The following is a 22659-nucleotide window of genomic DNA, read 5'->3' as shown; positions in this document are numbered from 1 at the left end:
TTCTTTTCATTACTCATTTTATTTCAGGTGAGAAGAAGGGAGGGAAGAAGAAAGGAACAAACATATCCTTTTTCTGTCCTTTCTAGATTAATTCATTCAGCAGAGACATGAATGCTAGTTTAAGAGCTGTTGGCTATATAAAGAGAAAGCAGGCAGGATTACTGCAGCAGATTATTCCACTTTCTTCTGTGCCTTGGTTTCCTCATATACAAATGGAGTATTAACAAGAGTGTTCCAAGATTGGTTTATTAAGGTTCTTCCCTCCAATATCAATGAAAAGTGTAGTACTAGTCTCAGTGATAACAGCTTTGGCCCATTTTTTCCCAATTATTTTGCAACCTAACATTCACAGGCACAAGTCAAAAGTAATGGGACTCATGTATTACATAAAAAGCCTGTCTCAAAAGCATCTTTCGGTGCACATGTTAAAGGCAGAAGCAGAAAATGTAAAATGGAGACTACCTCTGAAACCTCACTTTGACTTCCTTCTGCAGATGCCTTTTAATAGTCTTTATTGTATCTTTTTTTTCCTTGAACGTGTTCCCCACCTCAGCTACTACAAAGGACAGAGCTCACAGAGTGGGTAACAATTCAGTATTCTCCTAATTTCCAGTATTATCCTAATTTCAAGCACATCAAAATGCCATATTTGCCACACACCATTCAAACCCATCACTGAATTCAAAATTCTGATTTCTTCATGGTCTTTCTCTGTGTTGCTATTTTGCCATAATATTTCATTGCTTCACGAGCCTTAATGGATGTTCTCCCAGGGAGATAGGTGGGGTTGTTATCTCTATTATACAGACACTAAAATCAAACAAAAAGAGGCTAAGATCAAAATGGCCAGAGCAATGACAAATTTTGGGTCCCAAATTTATGATGCCTAGGATTAGTATTTCCCCAGCTCTGTGTGTGTTGACAGCAAACCTCCACACAATACCAGCTCTGCTTTTCTGTAAGTCAGACCTCAGGTGTCTCAAACTGAGAATCCAGAAAACAAGAACACACCAATTAGTGGCCACCTATGGAAAACCTCATTTACGTGGCCTTTTCATATCACATAGGAACTTGTGACAAGAGGCAGGAAAAAGCCTAATTCTTCAGGGCAGTATTCATTTGCCAAAATATGAGACCATTCTTCTGTTTTTGAACAGCCCACTGCCCAATTCAATACATAACCTTCATCACTGGCAGTAAATGCAACAGGAGACCTATAGAAATCAGCTTTGTTTACGGCAAAACTCATTCAGTCCCTAAGTGTATTCCATTCTGTGCACTGAATGAGACAGGGATCCTATTGAAAAAAAAAGGTACCAGTATTTGATCTTATAATTAAGAACCACATTTTTATGTCTATTCATGAAAGAAGACAAATTAAAGATGGATAGGCAACCCTTTTAATTAATTTTCTGTATACTAAGTGTTTGACTTTGAAAACTAAATATATGCTTAATAAAGGTGTTTAATCTTTACTTTTAAATGTAAACTAAAAAGGGAGAAAATAGGAAATTTCATCATTTTAAATCATAACATTCCCCTCCTTTGTATTATAAAGGTGCAACTGTTACCTCTTAAATGGTTGCAAAATTCTTTGCACTTTCAAAGCTTTATTCCTCTAATCTCATCAGACAAATAAATTAAAAAGCCACAGTGTCTATTTGAAGAAGACCCCTACCAAGACAATTCTTGTCCAAGCCAGAAAAGCCCAGCAAAGTTTGATGTAGATGAAAAGATTGTCTTTGACTATTGCAATTTATCTCATCTCCCAAAAGCTGGGTAATCCTGACTATAGGCAGGGTGTCTTGTGTTGTGAAAAGACTCAGGAATAAACAAAGAATATATTCCTATGGGTTATACAGATTTAGCATGAGATACTGGAGGATACCACAGATCAGCTTTATCTCTTCTATACTTCCATGTAACAATAGCTCTTCTGCTGCATGAGAATACAACCAGAGAAGGTGAATTATATCTCAGTATATTTTATTCTGTATTCCCAGAAACCACTGGGACACACCATAATGGCAGCAGAGGGGATTAAGCACTGAAGGTGACTTCTGGTAGGAGTACAACACTCTGGTTGGGAATTTCTGAGTGACTGCCATATGATGCTTTGAGATAATTCATGTCAGGAAGGTAGATGGAGCCATCAATTAATAAATCCCTTGTAAGAATTCTCCCATGAAGATGATGAACAGGGTCCCTTAGTGTGGAGTTCCAGCAGATGTTTGTGTTCAGGAGACAGATGTTGGAGCTAAGTCTGGGAGGAAGGTGAGACGTCTTGCTGAAACCATAGCCTTAAGTCCACTAGAAAATATGGGTAGAACTGGGCACCTCAGTACCATAATACACCAAGTGAATGCTTTTAGAACCTGGCTATAACAAATGCTGAAGACAGAGTGACATCTAAACAGTCTGGGTTTAGGCATCTTGCTATGGTTATTGGGGAGGTATCTTTGGATTTGGATCCAAGCCCTGAACCACTGTACTGAAAAGAATAACTCTAGTTCCTCTCCAACAGCATGTAGTAAATAACTATTTATTCAGTATCTCAATGGACACACTAGCTTCCCTAAATTATGGAAGATGTTGATCCATCTCTAATGTACCTGAAAAGATCTCAAGTCTTACCTCCCTCCTACAAAAGATTGTTTAGAATAAGCTGCTCCTAGCTTTTCCTGTGTAAGCTCCTTGGCTTATTCCATAGAAGAATTAAATAATCATCAGGCCAGAGACAGAGAGCATACAAAAGTAAATATCACTTTATATCCTACTGGTTAAGCACGCCCCTGCAAGAGGACGGATTGGGTCCAGGTTCTGCTTCAGTGAATATTTGATAACAATCATATGAAATAGTGTTGAAGGAGCACAAGAGACCATTTAGTCCATCCTCTGCTCCAGAGGTACTTCCTGCAGCCCTTCAGTGACTGAAGCTGCCATAGTTTACTCAATATATCACAGTGCATCACAATCTTTTCAGACACCCCATTAAAGACCATTACTCCTAGCTTTATACATCATGGGCAGCAGAAACAGATTACTCCTATTTTCTTTCACTTGCCAGACTAGCATCTATACCACTCTTTGCCTTATTTCTTTTGGGTTAAACAACCCTAATTATTTCAGTCTTTTCTTCTTTTACCTCAAGCAATTCTCACTGCTCCAGTCTACATCTTCTCACTGGACCACACTTCCTCAGAGTGCAGTACAAAACTAAGGCAGGACATTTCAGCTGAGTCCTACATGTGCACATCAGAGCTGAAGGCTTATGAGATGTGTCTGATGGCCTGTGCTCCCGCTTGCACAGCCTGGTAAGATGGTGTTCCCCTTCCTGGCAACATGACAATGTTCTAGCCTAACCCTGAACTTGTGGTCCTCTAGAGACCCTGTCTGCCTTCCTGAAGGATAGCCTGTGGTCTCCCATGTAGAACTGGCTGCAATATATTAATCATTCCCATGGAGAGCACTTCATATTCACACTGATGCTGTTCAAACCAGGTCCCTTGTTTGGCAAGCTTTTCTTGAATTACAGCGGTTTTCCCTAGCTCACCACAGCTGGTTTATGCCATCTGCAGATTTTATAAACACTTCCTCTAGATAGTTATCCAGGTTAAAATTATAATATAAAGTACAATGTTAGTTAATGAAAATATGAAGCACTAGCAGGCCACAGCACAAGCTTGTGGCATCCTGTTCAATAGCCTTCCATTTCAACAGGAAATCAGTGAGAATCGCTCATTGAGTAAAATTATCTACACCATTTCTGCATCTCTGCTGTAATGCCTTCCTTTGGAACATGTTTCTTTGCTTCATTTATGATAAAAGACTGTGAGATAATGTCAAAATTCTTACAAATGACAAGGTATGACAACTACTTCCTCTGTATCCACAAGGCTTGTTACAGAAGAAAGCTAAATTAGTTTGACATGATCTGTTCTTGACAGATCTGTGCTGCCTCCTAATAATCTCTTTTATTTGATTATTTCCACCATTTTTTTTCTCCAGGAATGAAGTTAAATTGGGTAGTCTGAAATTTCTTATCTTCTGCTTTTTTTCAGCCTTCTGACACCTCATCCAGGCCTTATGAGTCTTCCAAGCATTCAAAGCTTACGGTTCAGATTGCTTCCCTCACCTTTGTAAATAAGTTAGGATGACTTCAAAGAACCATCTTGCACCAGTACATCCTGATTTGTTCTGCCCTTTTCCTACATCCTGATCTTCCTCCTTTGTGGCTCCTGTTACCTGTTACCTCTTTTAGCCATCAACTTGCAGCTGATCACATTACTGAAGATATGCAAAATGGGCATAAAATGCTTTGGCCTTACTGACAATGCTGGATGTAAAGCTTCAACCACAGCTCTCCCCTCCTCTCCAAGAGCACCATAAACAGAGAGAGTCGGGATAATATTATTTCACTCTCTTGCTCTGGCTCAATTTTTTTTTCTGTGTATTGAGTTGATTATGGATTATAAAATGACCATCTAGTCATGCCAGTAAACAGCCTAAGAATGTTATGGGGACTTTATGGTTTTAAGTGTAATTGTGTGAGGGCTTTAGGCACCTCCACACTTAGAAAGGAAGGAAACCTGAAGTTCTATATCCTATGACAGACACCTCTAAGAACATACTTCAGTTTAGAACAATCCCTTATTTCTCAGCTCAGGACAATGCTAAAATATTGTGAGGTATTTCAGACTCCTCTTGACAGTCACACCCTCATTAAAAAGTAATTAAATTCTACAAGAAAAAGTATTGTCTCATGGTATCTCTTCCTGATTTGTGGAATCATAGCACTCAAAGCAAGAAGACAATAATATAAGTAAGAATTAACTGTAAGAGTTCCTATGAGCCATTTCGGTTATTTTTCACTAATTTGTCTTTTTTTTTTTTTTCACCTTCTACAGAATTTTGTAAACTGACAACATAATGGAGGGTTCTTTTTGCTGCATGTCCAGTTTTACCATATAACAGTGAACTTCAAATATTGTTTCAGATATTAACTTCACTAAATTTTCTCTGGACATTATCCAACTTCTGTTTACTTCATGGAGATTTTAGCTGGCTTCAGTTCTTCAGTTATTTTGGGGGGAGATCTTTCTTTTCTTGCTCCATTTGTCCTTTATTAGGGTTTTATCTCTTCCAGCTGTTATTCTGAATGGAATTTAGGATACAAGGGAAAGGCCATTTGCCAGTGTTGCACTATAGGCAGGATTGGCTGCATCCCTATAATGATTTTGACTGCAATTTTAACAGTCAACATTAAACATCAATTTTCTGTTGCAGTTGTCAGTCCTCAGAACTCTGTGTAGGACTTGAAATTCTCTTGGGGTTTCCACAGGAAATGTAAATAGGAAGGGTTAAACCCACAGTGTTCCATCTTCGATCAGACAAAACCTCCATTCTGACAGAATCATCTCAGCCTGTGCAATCCAGGTTGTTGCAAGTTGCCAGTCTGACTTCTCCAACATAACAAGTTAAGAATTAAAATGTTAACAGTAGGTAAAGTGAAAGTTCACAGTTCTAAGGAACACAGTGAAGTGTCCCTGATGGGGGTAAACTTTTGGTCCAGCTTCTAAAAGCCCCTTTGCCTCAGTTCCCCCATCATTCCAGTACAGTCACCCAGCTTCATCACTCCTCTCAGGCACAGCCAAGCAGGCGATACCCTCCTTGCATTTGCTCAGCAGTTGATTTTCAGCAGTGGATTTCACTCTTACATGAAACCAAAGACCTGCAATTTTACTGTCAGCAAATCAGGCACTGACACCTGTTTCTTTATGTCTACCATTCCAAAAAAAGTCTAGATGACTTTTTGTTAAATTATTTATAAATTCACCACTGAATGCCTTACTCCTAAAGCTGTGTGCAGACAGAAGGTGAAATGACACAAGGCAAACAATGGTCAGCTCAAAACCATTGTGGTTTACTTCCTGCTGGTTTCAATCTGAATTAATATAAATGACTGGCATCTTCTGCAAAAAAGCATAGCATAGTACCATGGTGCCCAACCTGCATACCCTGGAGTACTTAACATTGCAGATTTATAAGGTCATTGGATGCTGTTAATAAAATAAATGGATTAGACTCCACTCAATAGTCTGCTGAACTGAATACTAATTGATAAGTCTTAACAGTTATAAGAATAATCAGAACTGTAAATTATTCTGTACTTTACCAGTTATTAAAAATCATCCCAATTAATAAAAAAACCCTGAAGTTCCTGAAAACACAGTAGCACTTCTAGGCAATTATGGGAAGGGTGGAATGAAACTAGCTTCAGAATGGGTTTCAGATCCAAACACACTCCCCTGCACCCCTGAATTTTAGGGGCATTCAAACCAAGTGAGTGAGATTCTTTTGGAGCCCTTTAGCTTTACTAATTACCAGCTGTTACAGAAAGGTGTATCCTCCAGAGAGAATGCTTAAATATTGTGAGATACCTAGCTTTCTATATATAGACATATACTGTGATTATGGCTGGAATTAATTCAAGAAACTTCAGCTGCAAGATGAGTAATGAACGGGACTGACATTTATTGGTCATAATTTAAGAGACTGTAAGTACATCCTGGCTTCCCTTTTGAGACATAAATGCCAACCATCCCTGGTTGGCAGGTTCAGGACATCCTGTCTTGGGCCAACAAGACATCTGTAACACAGCCTGTCACCCAACAGCGGCATTAGAAGCCAAGGGACAAGCCTGGAAGGAGCATGAACCATCAGGAAAGCAGGAATGCTGACACCAGTTTGTTCTGCATGCATTGCTCCTGTTGCAGCCATATCCTTCCCAGCTGCTGCTGTGGCTGGGCAACCTTACACTTAAGCCAAGAGCAAGGTGAGAAGTGAAGATTCACCACTTAGCTGTCTCTGTCTAGGGATGCTCATTTGTGTCAGCTGCAACTCTGCCCAAGTGGAGAACTAGGACAGATACAAAAGCAACTGGAGCACAAAGAAGGAGCCCAGTTTTCCTTCAGATACTGGTGCCAGGAAAGGTGAAGGGAGCCAGACCCTGGTGGTAGTGGCTGATGCTGCCAGCTGGAGCACTGCATGGTCAAGGGAGCAGGGGGAAGGCAAGGAGCAGAACAGATGGGGAGAGGAGACAGAATGAGTAACAGGTGGAGACAGCAGGAGCAGTGTAACTCCAAAAGCACAAATTCCTTTTGCTGTATTAAAAACAAATCACTATTTTCGTTACACTATTCCTTCACCCCATACACATATTGTAGGCTGAATCACTGTGGTGGTCAGGAAAGAACTACCACTCTGGTGTATAGCAGGGAGAAAACTAAGTTGTAGCCCTACTCTCAGGCTCTGGTCCATTGTAATAAAGGTGGGTTCTGAGAAGAAAATCAATGATTTGCGTTAAAGGAACTCAAGGGGCTAATAAACATCCTAGCACTGCAGGAGTGACTGAGGATGGATAAAGCAGAGCTTTGCCTGTCTAAAGCATCTCTCACTTGAGAGCTTCTGAATTCCTTTTTTTTTTTTCCCACTCTAATTGTTTCATTTCCAAATTAAAGAAGTATCTTGCAGAGATGGCCACAATAATCAGAGAATGCGTGCTTAGATCAAGTCAGAAAGCAGGTTAATAGCACTGCCAGAAAGAGAAAGTGGCTCTCCCTAAACCAATTCCTCTATACTGCCCTGTGGTGCTCACAACCATGAAAAGCCATTGAGTTTTACACATACACTCAGCAGGTGATAGAAAGAGCCCAAAGGAAATATAAACACCTTCTCTACTTGAGGCCATCAGACCTCTGAAGTTACATGTCACCTCCTGGTGTGCTCAGGAGGGTCTTGGAATTATAGATTAAATGAACGTGGATGGATTCCTGACTTTGATTTTGGACTTCAGATGTTGAAAGGTATTTCATTGGGGTACCTGCTCCAGCAAGATATTCTACCAGCTAACATTTGTACCCTCCATCATGCCTTTTTGGATGACCAACCTCCTCTTATCAGCCCAACATTCCTCTGTGTAGAGTTACTGGGCTATGGTTGTTTCTTTACAACACTGAACATTGGGATTTCAAAACTCAGATGCAGACAGGCAAGGACTGCTGCCAAATCTACCCCTGAGACCTGTCACTCACAGTAAACAGGGGAATCACGCAGTGACTTCCAAAGGGCATCGAAACAGAGAGCAGCCATCAAAAGCTTTATCATCCTTAGGTGTCTTTAGAGCAGTCATTAGAGCTATTGTTCATTCTCAAATCCAAAAAGAGCCCTCCCAGTTTACGGAGGAAGCCCAGAGCAACAAAGGAAGCACAAGTCGTTTATGTTCAGGAAGAAGACAACAGGAGGGTTGTACAGAAGGAAAGATGCATGGACCAGCAGGGCATGCACAGAGCAAATGGCAGTCAGCAATGCACCACCAGCCTTCCACAACCATGCAGAGGCCTCATCTTACAGAGCATGGTGCTAATAACACCAAGGTTGTGCGTTTCATCCCAAATGGACCATTCACTAAAAAGCTAGACTCAGTGATCTTTGTGGGTCCCTTCCAATTCAGAATATCCTGTGATTCTGGTGTTTTTGCTTCAAATTATCTCAGACAAAAGCAGAAGCAACCTTCAGGCTATAGCTGCTGTTTTACCTGGTAATACACCAATCCCTCAGCAGATACCTGTCTGCTTGGTAGAGATTAGGCAGAACCCACTTCTGCCCCATGTCCTCTGCCATGGACAGCACATGGAGCACACAAGTCACTATGAGGAACACACACGCCTCACAGCACAAGCACAGCAAATCCAAGCAGGAATACACATCCTCCATTTGCATCATGCAAGACTATCAGCCTGCCTTCATCTTGCAAAGGGCCAATGGGCCTCGTTCACCTTCCCACTAGCACAAGGCATTGCAATTTGGCAGCTGCCAGCAGCGAGAAATTCCTGGTCTTGGGAAATGGGCAGAGGAAAATATAATGTCTGTGCGGGATGATCCTGGGATGGCTTCATAATATCCAAATCAAATAATATTCTGAGTTTAAAGAGATCTACAAGGATCATCAAGTCCAGCACTTAAGTGAATGTCCCACCCAGGTATTGATTCCACAACCTTGGTGTTAATAGCACCATGCTCTATCCAGCTGAGCTAATCTCAGGGTCCAACACAGCTGGCCCGCAAGGAGAGTGGATTTGAGATGAGAACACTTTGCATTTTCTCATTCTAGTCAGTCAAAGCCATATGACTGAAGGAGAGGTCTCTTATCTCCATCCACAAGCAATACCCATCCTCTCAACATACCATGGACAGAAGCCTGGAGCTAGAGCTCATTTCCTTATCCTGTGGCAGGAGTGGCTCTGAGAACATTCAGGCAGCCTCAGCGTTGGGCCAGGACAAGTCCTTAGATAATACATGTTGGTTCCTTGGGCTGCACACGTGTCCCCAGCCTGGCATGGTCACACAGAAGATTCAGTGCACACCAGCGGGCACTGCCTGACTGGTTTTTGCTGGGCCGTCGATTCAGGAGCAAGTGGCCAAAGACAATTTGGATCCACAAACTGATTTCTTTCCCACTAAGCACTACCACTGTCCTTCTCCCACTGGAATCTCTGCCTGCAATTAGTTCCTTAAGAGGGGGCTTGCCTGTGCCATTAAGAAGAGTTACATTACATATCTAGAAGAAATCAATGTCTCTAATAGTAAGAAAAGGCAGTGGAGGAGAGGGCTGTTTCTCTGGAGACACCCTTCTCTGTAGAAATCCCAGGGGTATTTCCCCAGGAAAAGAAATAGTGAGGACAGTAATTAAACTTCCATGGAACAATTGTTTACTGTAAGAAGCACAGAAGCTGCTCAGTGTCTCTCAGAAAGGCAGAGGCAGTGCTAGACTACCCCTAGGTGCAGATTAAGTGCCTCTGCCCTGAAGTTAGCAGTCTGTGGTGATTTAAACCACAAGTGGTGGGAGGAGGGGTGTGGATAGATACCCTTCCTTTAAAATACCCTTTTTCCTCTGTCCACAGTGGTGTTTAAAGGCAAGACCACGCCTTGCAAGTATTGAAGCATCTGGATCATGCAGTATAATTGAGCTATCCTAAATGAAGCCTGAGACATTTTAATATCCAGAAGCAAGAAAACCTTTCCTCTGCAGGCATCTTCCTTTCTCTCTTTTTCTCCATTTCCTCCCTCTTGTACACCTCTGCAGTTCCTGGAATGACAAGCCACCTCACCAGCTGGCTGTAATTGCTGGAACTGTTCCCTAATGCTTTTGCCTTCTCCAATTGCATTAAACTGCATCTTTAGAGGTACAGCCCTATTTATTCATGCTGCTCGTGTGGAAGGGGGAAGAAATGCAGACTGCCTCTTACTCCCTTCTCCCTCCTTTGATTTGATGGGTGTGGCAGGTTTAAACCTTTGCAGCCGCTGGCTCTCCGGCGCTGGGGTGAGGAGGAGAGGATGGAACGGGAGGGAAGCCGTTGTCTATGGCTGGTGATGAATGGGACTCATCTCACCCACAAGTGGGAAACCTGCTTGCGGGTTATTGTTTAATCACTCATGCAATCCAATAGTGAGCACATAACCCCATAATGTCCATCTGTTCTAGTATGCAGCGCATGCAACACTTGCATTTCTAGCCACCTATCTCACTGCCCAGCCCGGTGTGTTACTGACTGCATCTCTCGCTGGCAGGAAAGGTTGAGTTCAGCTTCTCAGACATAGCTCAACCCAGCTTTTCACTTATGCTACCTCTCAGCTGATTATTTTGTGAGCTCATATTCAGAACTGCAGTCAACTGTAGGCAGAAACGACAACACTTAGCTATCTACATCTCTCATGGGCGGGCACAGCCAGTCAGTCAAATACTTCACTCTTCACACTGGCATCACACCCACAAGAAAGAATGATCTGCAAGGTATGAGCGTATGAATATATTTGTCTCTGAGGGGTGGGAGGACAGACACACACAGGCACACCAAGACACAAATGTGAAGAGATTTCTTCCACACCCAAGCCTGTAATTTCAACATTTTGCTCCTTAGCTGCCAAAAAGGCGGGTCACCAGGGACTTCCCCTGAAAAATAATTTGAGGAGGGCTGCATTTATTTTGGGAAGGAAACTCCTGCCAGTACTGAAGAACCCATTCCATCTTTTTCTCTTAGTGAAAGGTCTGGGTGGGGACAGAGGAAGAGCACATGCTGAATACCGAGGTCTTTTTCTTCTCCCAATCAGAGCTTTCTCTGGTGTATCATCGGCTTTCCCGAGCGAGCCTCTGCGCTGCCAGTTTGGCAATCGCGCTGCGTCTTCAGGTCCAGGAGCAGCGGCGGGGCTCCGAGCCCAGCGCTATCCGCGGGTAGGCTCGGGGGCGGCGCGGCTGCGGGAGGCTGGGGGAAGCCTGTGAAGGAGCGCACGGTGCGCTGTGCGTATCCCCGTAGTAGCGAGGCAGCGCGGGGCCGTGCGCTGCCCGTGCAGGCGCACAGGGGTGTGTACCATGCGGTGCAGCCGTGCGGGAGCGGGCACACGGCGCTGCCTGCCAGCAAGGCACCTGCCGGGAACGCCGCGCATCCCTAAGTGCCACGGCACACAGTGAGCCCAGAGAGGCGTAAAGAAAAGGTAAATCAGAATATCATTCGGCAGCTTTAATGCCCAACCTGCGATGGTACGGGCAGAATGATCCCTATTCCCCTGCAGCTCTTTTCTGACACCAAAGAACCCCAGAGCTCCTACTTTATTTTAAAATTTGCTGTGCACCTCCGCCCACTGCTCTGCCACTTTGCCTCCCTGTCTGCCTTCCTTCTCCTCCTCTGCTCTTTTCATCCCGTATTTGCCATCAGAACGTGCTCTGCTGGCTGACTGCGACGTGCTCCCCCCTCCCCAGCCTTCACGCCCTCCTCCCAGATTTTAGTGAGCATATCATTAATTGCAGAGCATTTGAAAACCTGCATGAGGAAAAAACACAGGATGACGCAGGGTCTCTTTCTATCCCAATCACTTGCCCCTCCCCATTATTCTACCAAATTCTCCTTCGTTTGCTAACACACATCTCCATTCAGAAACACACTTTAACCTGAATCTTCTTTCAACCCTGTGCTGTTCACACTAACTGCCCTGTTCTGTTGAATAGAACACTGCAGTGCTATGCTGTAAAAGACATTGAAATTTACACATATATAAAGAAAGTAACCAGTATGGTGCCGTGCCTGAGTTGAGTTTTGTGCTCAGAACAAGCATCAAAGCTCCTTGTCCTTACCTACAATTCTTGGAAGTTTCTAAAATGCCTTGCAAAGATATCTAGGGTCAGTTCCTGCCTCCAAGTTCCAACTGCATAAATCCAGCATCCTCCAGAGGAAGTCCAAGAGGTTCTGCCAAAAAGGCAGGTTTGGGCTTTCACACAAAATAAAAGGGGGAAGGGTGAGGGGGGAAATGATCTAAGTAGCTTTTTTTTTTTTTTTTCTCATTTCATTATCATTTTGGACACAACAATTTTGACACTGAAACGAGCCCCCACCCAAACCTTCTCATCATCTCAATTCCCTTACAGCAAAAGCCAGGCGGTGCCAGGACAGAAAATGAGCGTGTTTCCAACAGGTTCACACCGTGAGCTTCTCTTATCCCACCCGAGTTCAGAGCTAACAGAGGCGTGGTCCTCTGTCTCTTTACCAGCTGGTGCACAGTTGTCTAACTGGTCGTACTATGAAGGGTATTGCAAAGAGGGTGACTCTCCCCCTCCTTAGGCTAATGCTTTTGTTATTATTTAATTGGATTTTTCACTGTAGCATAGGTTTAAAAAAATTCCTTCAGGTTGATTCTTGCTCAGATCGTTGCAGCACAAAAAAAGGAATACACCTGTCCTCCGCGCCACCTCACAGCACAGGCACATAAAGCATCTCCCATTCATCAGAAACAGGAGCAATTGAGAGCGTTCTGACCAGGGATCAAGGCTCACTGGGCATCCGTTCCTTTTTGGCTTAAGATGAAGAATTGCTTCCTTTATCTCCAAGGTAGAGCCAGATCGCATCACGTTTCCTGCCAGCCGCAACACTCCCCTCCACTTCCCCCCCCCCCCCCCCCCCGCCCCATCCACACCCTCAGAACCACAGACAGAAAACCCTAGGCAATATAACTGCCCCTAGTAGAAAAAAAAAAAAAAAATAGCGGGGGGATTCTGGTAGCTCCCCCAAATGTGGATGTAGGCCACCCCCCTTCCCCACATCACCAGCCCCGGAAAGGCAAAACAGTCACGTTGCAGGGTGTGAAAAGAACCTTCAGTCGCAAGATGCTAAAGAATTGCAAAATAGACGTCTGCTGAAAGGGGCTGAAATTTCCTCCCCCCTTACCCCATACCCCAACCCCTACCACAGCCCCTCACACACTCAGGCAGACACGCACCCCACGGACATCCAGCAGCCTGGGATGTTTCTCAACAGAAAGAAATATAAAAATCTTAAGCTCTACCTGTTTTGTTCTTCTCATACAGCACAGCATGATCGTATTGTCCCCTTCCTTCCTTCTTCTTCCTTCCTTCTCCTCTCTCCTTTTCCTCTTCTCTCTCTTATCTCTCCCCCCCACCCTCTCCACTCCCTCCCTCCCTCCCTCCCTCTCTCTCTGCCTCTCTCTCTCGCTCACACACACATACACACACGAGCACACGCGCGCACACACACCAGGGCAGTTAGCAGCAACTGGAAGGTCCGCAGCTATTGCTCATCACACATGCACACGCTGCCTCTCCCTGCCTCCCTCCCTATCCTTCCCAGAATTGTTCGCCAGCTCTCCCTGACTCGTCACCTCCCCACCCCACCCCCACCCCGGCAGCCACCCCCACCCCCCCCCCAAGTCCCTCGCCAGCCTCATGAATAATTAAAATCTTCAATCTGGACCCAATTACCCAACGACTTTCCCACTGTACGGAGGCGACAGGGGAGAGGGGACACTGCGGGCTGCGGAGGGGTGGGGTGGGGTGGGGTGTGTCTGGGAGGCACCGGGCGAGGAGGGGACCGGGCGGCTGGGGAGCCCCTGGCCCTACTCCCACCACAGCAGCCGAAGCCCCCTGGCCACGGCCAGGAGTGGAATTTATGAACGAAGAAAGCATAAATCTTTGCTTGGGTGGGGTGGGCTGGCGTGGGCACGGAGAGGAGAAGAGGGAATGGAGGTACTGCCACGGCAGGCACTATATGCCGTGCACAGGTGATGTACCGTAGGTGGGAGCTGCGAGCTAAACGGGAACTGGTAAATATGTTAAAATGGCTGTTAATAATCCCTCTCCCCAGCACACTCGCAACCATACATGCACGTGCTGCCTTCTCCGTATGTGCAGGTATAAACCCTGAATAGTGATGTCCTGCACCACTGAACGGGACAACTTTCTCCCTTGCTCCCTCAGTCCATCCCACAGACCTTCCACAGGCACAGAAAACTATCAGAAAACGATACTCCTGCAATACTTTTTTTTTTTTTTTTCTTCCAAACACATAGAAATCATCCCTTTTTCTTCCGTATAGATCTCAATTAATTTCCGTGTCAAAGTAATTTCTACCCCTATTGATCTCTGCCTGCAAATCGCTGCAAACTACTGCATGTTCACACACGGAGGCACCCTCCATGCACGTGTGGGAGCAGGAGTGCATGGCTCTGCATGCACAGGAGATCATGGCGATGCAGGAGCCCCAGCAAACATTAATGCGCACATGCACTCGTTCCCAAGCACACGTCTGGAAAGTTATAGCGCCGTGTTTTCTTAGAATATACACGAGCTGGATAGCTGTTATCTGTCATTGGGAAAAAAATATCCCAGACAACAGTTAAACCAAAGTGTGACAATGCTGGGCATGTTAAAAATATGGGTTTTTTAATTGCTGGATTTTTAGGATTTCATCGACCAAAATTCAAATGTTGCTTATTTCACTTACTGAGTCTGGGAGGCACAGTCAGATGCTGTTCTCTATTTAGCACTAATGTCACTACATCAGCTTCTCTGCCACACCATGGAGTTACTTCTAATGTATTTTTAAGATAAAACTGCCTGCAGAAGAGAGGAAAAATGGTCTTAGGTTATTACTTAGGTCTTTGCTCTTTAATTATATCTAAATACATTATTAACACAAATATTCATGCATGTGTGCACACTCATACAAATAAATGCATACATCTATAGATACAGTTTCTGGAATACCCCTCAGTACAGACTCCTACATAATCATATCCTGTTGCTATGATATCATTGCAGTTCCCAGTACACCATTTATTTTAAGAAAACCAAACAACATTTCAAAGAAAATCTAGCTAGCTATCTACATCTGTATGCAATTTGAGAAAGTGTATTTTGGGGTCAGAAAGGTATCAGCATTAGTCCTGGGTTACAGACTAGTAAAAGAAAATAATGATATGGTAATGACATTAAGAGAAGATACTAAACTGGGAAGAATTGCAAGTACCAGCTGACACAGAAGTAGACCAAAGGATTAAGTAACAAAAATCAGATCCAGCTTCAGAAAAAAGCATGCAGAGAAAAAGAAGACAAACTGTGCAATCATAAAAGAAGACAGGTATGGAGTAGTAGAAAGCAGTGGACATCACATTTGAGGAAGAGATCTCTGTGACGTACGTCGCTGCTGACGACACCATGCCAGGGCACTGAGGAGCAGTGCAATGGCATTTTGAATTACACCTGTGGGACTTAGGAGCCTCTGCCTTGGCCTCTGGAGTTGCTGGGGGCTCATCTCCATGACGGAGACAGGGTGTCATGAGCTTGTGGGCACTTGCCAACCCACATGGCTGTTCCCCATGCCTTTGGGAGATGGGAATTCCCTGGTCAAAAGTGTCTTAGAGCTTCAACTGGGTCTCCCTTTGGTGACAATGAAGAGAAAAGTGAACTTTGAGGGTGTGACTCAGATCATCCTAAAGGAGAAGCCTAAACTAGGTCAGACAAATCATGCTTCAGAAGTGTTTTAGAAGCTTCATTTTCTTCCTACTGACAAGGCCTTTTTAGGGAACCTCCCTGTGCTAGGGAGCCCTGATGAGGAAAGCCTTCCCAGCCCCCAACTTTCTCAGACACCCACCTCGAGGTGGCAGGCAGGCTGGTGCTTCAGGCTGGCAGCAGAACTGTGCTGGTGCACTCAGGGAGGGTCAGGCCGTTTTCCTGTGCTCACCCAGGGCAGTTGCTCACCCCCATCAATCACAGCCAAAGGCAGAGCCAGCTCTCTTCATGCCCAGCCCCATGAGCACTGTACGCTCCAGTTTATTGCAAGTAACTTTTGACACATATACAAAACCTCCTTAATGTGTTCCCCAAACATACAGACTTAGTGGTGAGTAGCTTACAAGTCTGTAGGCTCACATCCGTGTTTCCTCTGAGTTAATTTGTTACAGAGAAGAGTCATACATTGAAACCTGAATTTTCAGGGCATGTCAGTTCCTAACACCACTGTCTTTCAAATCGGGACCCTTTAAGTATATTTAAAAGTTGGATCTGAAATTATTCAGCAAATTATATGGTTCTGAAAATCATATCTCAGCATCCCTTGCCTTGCCATTTTGGCTGTTTTCACTTCAAACTGTAAAGTAAATTATAACACAGCAGGAAGAAAGGACAAGTCCACAGCAATGAAAAAGCGAAAGAGAATGAGAGGGAAATAAAGGCACAAACTTCAGCCAGGGAATAATGAAAATCAGAAGCAAAAATTAAAGGAAGAAGAATAGGTGAATCTCCATCTCTTTAAGTGCCCAACTGAAGATGCTTTCATCCAAATGACACCTTTGTCTCTTCAGGGCACTGCCAGCTCTGGCTCATTCAGCACTCCTTCAGAGTTGCAGGATAACACTGCATCATGCAGCGTACATGGGCCCTGAAAGGCCCCTTTGACCTTGGCTTTTGAATCTACACAACTAAAAGGAAGAGCAGTTCCGAAGAATAACATGAATGGGGGACCAGGGAAGTGAGCTAGAAGAAGGTGGTGAATAACAACCACAGATTTTAAAAGCTTCATCTGTGAGACTTGACTGAATGACAGCTAAGGAGGTGGAGAGGTGTGATATTTTCAAAAGCTGCAAGCCTCTAGAAGGGAATCATTCAGAGTGATACACACTCCAAAATACTATTTGCTGTATGTTTCATGTTACTTCACCATGAAGGGGGGTATGGTTCATAAAAAGTAATTAATATGGTGAGTCCTTTAATTCAAAGTCATATCTTTAATTTAAAAGGGTAATGATAATTTCAAAGTAACAAGACATATTAGTGGTTATTACAAAATAAGGTGGGTGGAGTAAGAGACACAAAACTGTGCTTTTAAAGCCTGTTCAGTTCTGCTGCAAGGTTACCCCAGCAGCTTGAGGTCCCTTCAGATTGAAAGAAAAAGTATCTTCAGTCCAGCTGCTGATTTCAGTTCAATAGCAAAACATCAGATTCAGTTTCATTTTGAAGAAGCACATAGTTCCTGCTCCTGGAACTGTAATCAGGTTGATTCCCTGGCCAAACAAAACTAAATGAAACCAAGAAGAAAACAGTTTGCCTATAGGAGCTGTCCCAGTGGTAACCATACTAAATTGAAGAGGCATCTCTTTGAGAGAAATACTGTGAAAGTCCCGTTACTAGGGATATTTAAAGATTCAGTAAAAACAGCTCTGAAGTAAGTGACTTTCTTTCACTGGGAGATAGACTGGGTTTTCTCTCTATTCATATGTTCCACATATAGTGGTAGCCTTGCCTTTTGTTAGCCAACTTTCAAGCTGGTGGGGAAAAAGCCAATTTTATAACGATTTTTTGGTATTCTCATTTGAATAAACATTCCTGAAAATCCCACGTGTGGGACCACTTGTCATTTCAGTCTCCTCAGTAGCTTTGCAGCTCTGGCCTCATTTGGCCTCACTTTCAGCCATCAGTGATAAAAAACCAGTGCAGTGCAACACTACAACCAAACCAACCTTTTCTAAATGATTTAGACACAGTCATGAATCTCCTTGGAGGAGTACCCATTTTTCAGTATAAGGATCACTTATGTCAATTTACCTTGGATTTCACCTAATCCTGAATTATTAATATTAGAAAAGGATAGCCTAGTTTATTTTGACTTATAACCAAAATAAGAGGCTTTAAAGCCATGATTTTCAAAGCCACAATACCACTTATTTTTGCAGAGAAGGCTTCAGAAAATGCCAGTCCAGGAATGCTCTAAATCATTCAGTGTCTTTAATGACTTCTGCATTACTTATCCTGGACAATACTGAGCTCATGTGACATTAGCACTTGTTGCCATCAAGCTAGTCACAGGGATGTGCACAGGTGCTCTGCATTTATTCCCTGTGATTTCCATTTTTCTTCCCATGCCTGCATGGCTGGGCTCACAACACTGAAGACACCTGACTTTACAATATCACACATAATAAGAAATGGCCTCAATAATTTCCCTGTTTTCATCATTTTAGAAAAAAATGTTTTCTGTAAATTGTGTGGTGTATACAAACTCAAATACCTGGGTAAAAGCAAGGGGAGAATAATTTTAACATGCACAAAAAATGATCTGAACAATCCCTGGGTCAATGTTAATTATTACTGAGCTTCAGAATCATCAAAAATTCAAACATAACAGTTAAATCCCAGCACATCTTAGTGTTGAAACTATAACTCTTAAATAAAATGAAATCTCATCTGCTTGTCTGTCAAAAAAGAAAAATGTCATCACAGAAAGCAGTCAACCTATCAGCTATTATTATCAGTGTAGTTGTAGTTTGCCATGGTGGAATGTGATACTTTACAAGCCAAACCAAAAGTGAGACAAGATGACCCAGGAAGCCCCTTTCTTCTTCTCCAGGGACCCTTCAATATGTGCTGTTCAATACAGTCCCTCTTGCTGTAGCACAGGCTCAGAAAAGCAAGCTTTGAAAGAGAATCAGTGTCAGCCAGGAGCTCAGCATGGGCCAATTTACCCTGCTTCTCAGCTGGCCCCAGCCTTCACTCTTAAGTCCTGCAGTGCCACAGCAAGTGGCTGCCAGTACCCAGGCTCACACCTCACAGTGCCAGTGGGGATGGCTGTGCTGTTCTGTGCTGCGGGGTGTGATGGAGCTGAGATGGACACAAATGCTGAGGTGTGAGTCCCACACACTGACTGCACAAATTATTGGAGAAGGAAAGTCCACACCCAGTTCTGTTTTACTCCCCTCCTGGCTTCCTCTGGTGATATATTGGCATTCCTCTGGCACTGCAGTGCTGAACAGGGGAGGTGCCCAGTGATACCAGTATGATGACATGAGAGCACTGTGGTGTGAGGCACGATTTCCTGAGCCTGCTTTGGACCACGTGGTCCTGCTCTGCATGTGCTCACAATGCACCTCATTGATGCCAGGGTGGGGACGATGACCTGGATGCTTCAGCACTGGGAGGAAGATGGGCAGAGACAGGCTCATCCTCCTTCTGTGCTGTCCCCTAAGCTGGCCAGACTCCTTCTGCATAAGAGCTAACTTGACCTGAAGCAGCCTGCATGAGGGAAGGTACATGGGATGCCTTGGACACAGATAGGAAATGAATGAGAGAAAACAACTGAACACCTTCCTATGGCCTTAACTGGCACTTCAGTGTCAGCTGTGGAGTGAAGTTTCCAGAGATGAAGGACACCCAACAGGCCAATCTGCCTTTCAGGAAAGGGATTAAAAATTTCTAACCATGGTCATGCTTCAGTCATAGGCACATGGTGACCAGGCCACGTGGATCAGGATCAATGATAGAAGATAGAAGCAAACTCCAAAACATAGACTGGTAATAGATGTATGAAGTATTTATATTGGAGCAGAACCCTTTCACTTACCCACAGCTGAACAGTTAGAGCAGCAAAGATCTACCAAGAATTAAAAGAGCAGGAAAACTGTAAACATCCAATTGCCTTTAAGGCCCTAAAAATACTCTTTCCTTGCCATGACTTCATTTAGTTTAGCCACAAGATACCCACTGAGAGGAAAGAGGCAAGTCCAGATCCCTCAGCCTGCCAGGCAGACATGATATATGCAGAGGATTGTTCCCTTGCAGTAGAAGCCTCAACACAAAACTCACTTCATCTGACTGAAGTGGAAGAGCTCCTCAGTCCAAACGCAGAGCACAGGGCTTGTACAGAGAATGGGTCATAGTTCAGTCTCATCACAGCTAAAATTTTGTTACAATTAAAAGAATTCTACATTATCAGATCCACACCATACCCAACCTTCTTAAGAGTGCCCTGGTACAGCAATTATTATTTCTTTTCCAAGACCTCACTGTTAGCCAAAGGAATTCACCCCAGAGGGCAGGAAACACAGATGGAATTTTATTAAGAGTCCAGGTCTGCGCAGGCAGGAATCCAAATCTGCTGCCCCGTGCATGGAAACTGCATTACAGCAAAGGGCTCTGTTTTCACTCGGCTCTACAGGATACCAAGCTGTGTTTCTGGACTGTGATTTTCTGGAGGTTTAGGAGTTGCCCCAAGCATAATGGTGAATTTTCTGTGTAAATCTGAGGGATTAGCTCCTTCCCCAAGCAATTTTGGTGGCAAGGAGAAAACAAAACTTTCTGGAGAGGGTCAGCCTAATTTCTCAAAGCAGTCCTACTCACCACCTGACATAACTGTTCTGTACAACAAAATGCCATATCCCATGCATGCCTGGCACTGTGACATGCTAGAGAAGCATGTGACATGCTGCCAGTCTTAGTTCCTACCAGCTGCACCCCTTTCTTTGCCCTACAACCTGCATGCACAATTCACTCAGCTTGTCCCCTGGTGCAGTTGCCACCCAGAGCTGTCAGTCCCCTCTGTCCAGTAGCTGAAGCACAACCTGACACAAGTAGAGGCCAGAGAAGGTTTCAGAGCCTGCAGAAGGCAGCAGGAAGAAGCAAGGGAGGTGATGAGGACCCACAGTCAAGCACACAGAGACCTTTATGCCTGGTAATGACACAGCAGATGCAGGGCTCAGTGGAGGGGGAAAGGTCTCCTTCAGCTTGAGGGAGAAAGGAGGAAAAATGCATTAGTTTACCACCTACATCAGAGAGGACAAGCATGCTGAACTAGATGGTCTCCTCATGTGTATTCATCTCCGTGGAGTCAAGTTTAAATTTATTTTAATAATGTATGTTATACAATTTGAAGGGTACTACTTCTGTGTTGCCCTAATTTATTCAGTTAGAGAGGAGGAAAAAGAAGTTCATTCTCTGTTTGTTATGAAAGCTAAGCTCAAATATGAACAATGTTCCATAGTAAATGATGGAGAGTTTGACAATCTTATCTGTATCATATCATCATATATTGAAAGGTTCTATTGTTAAGAATTCCTACAAGAGAATACAATTTTATCTGCTTCAGGAAGTGTAATTCTGAGCTTTCTCATTTTAGAGTTCTTTTCAAGACCTAACACAAGGAATCGGTGTTATGTCTTTATAAAATTAGAAAAGCAAATTATGTATGTCCAGCTTTCTCAAAATTAGTCACAGTTCAAAAATAACACTGCCATTGCCTGGGCTACATCAAAAGCAGTGTGGCTAGGAGGGCAAGGAAGGGGATTCTGCCCTTCTGCTCTGCTCTGTGAGATCCCACCTGCAGTGCTGCACCCAGCTCCAAGGTCCTTGGACAGGAGAGACATTGACCGCTTGGAACGAGCCCATAGAGGGTCACCAAGATAGTTGGAGGGATGGAAAACTTCTTCTATAAGGCAGGTTGAGAGAGCTGGGATTGTTCAGCCAGAAGAAGAGAAGGCTTCATGGTGACAAAATTGTGGCCTTCCAGTACCAGAAGGAAGCCTGCAAGAAAGATGGAGAGGGAATTTTAACAAAAGCATGTAATGACAGGGCAAGTGAGAATGGCTTCAAACTGAAACTAGGTTTACATTGGGTACTAGGAAGAAATTTTTTCATGTATGGGTGATGAGGTACTGGAAGACATAGGCAAAAGAATTGGTAGATGCCCCATCTCCTGGAAGTGCCAGGTTGGATGGGGCTTGGAGCAACCTGGTCTGGTAGAAGATGTCTCTGCCCATGTCAGGGATTTGGAACTAGATGACCTTTAAGATTCCTTCCAATCCAAACCATTCTATGATTCTGCTCAAAAACAGCACTGAGCTCTGCCTAAAACTTTATATGCTATTAATTTCCTTCCTAAGGCTAAAAGCTTAAAAGCAAAATAAATCAGAGAAAACAAAACACTCAGTCATCAAGCAACATGAAACACAAAAATGTAGCAACCTGACAGTGTCAGATAATCTCCATGTTGCACAGGACACAGGCCAGGCCCTTCCCTACTTCGCTGTCAGCCATTAACAAGGAATGTTAAAATGTTAAAATGGCAGCATGGCTATTTTCATTTTTGCATTAAGTTTAGTAGTTACCAAGCCGTGGTTTGAGGTTTGGTGATGCCCTCAAGGTCTTCCAGTATTTCCTGTAACCCTTGGGAACTAATAGTCCAACAGGGAGAAGAAAGCTGCTGAAGCACAGAACTCATTTAGTATTGTTGTTTAGAAGCCAGTAGAGGTTATTAATTCTTAGATCTTTGGCAAAAAATGCCTTCTTTGTATGTTTAGTCATCCAAGAAGTCAAAATTATCTCCCAAAGGATGCTGAGCTAGTCTGTCTGACTTAATTTTATCATACTGTGCCCACTGAAAATGGGACTTTGCTGGATCTCCCTTTTTACCATTTTGTCAAACTCATGCAGGCTCTTATTAGATGTTTTTCACACACAGTGCAACCTCACTGGCTCAAAATTTGTCTTGT

At 43.8% G+C, this 22659-nt stretch overlaps 1 protein-coding gene across 1 annotated transcript in view; it reads right to left on the bottom strand.

Annotated features, from left to right (window-relative positions):
- Positions 1–13732, bottom strand: part of GAP43 (growth associated protein 43) — a 58550-nt gene extending 44818 nt beyond the window's left edge. The window contains exon 1 of the mRNA XM_077781238.1: positions 13393–13732. Within this exon, the coding sequence (XP_077637364.1) occupies positions 13393–13422 (30 nt within the window). The 5' untranslated portion in view covers positions 13423–13732. The remainder of the gene's footprint in view (positions 1–13392) is intronic.
- Positions 13733–22659: the final 8927 nt, after the last annotated feature.

Source organism: Lonchura striata, chromosome 2 (genome assembly GCF_046129695.1).
Source record: "Lonchura striata isolate bLonStr1 chromosome 2, bLonStr1.mat, whole genome shotgun sequence".
Classification (NCBI taxonomy): Eukaryota; Metazoa; Chordata; class Aves; order Passeriformes; family Estrildidae; genus Lonchura; species Lonchura striata.
Note: the sequence above shows the minus strand (reverse complement) of the source record. Positions and strands in the feature narration are given on the sequence as shown.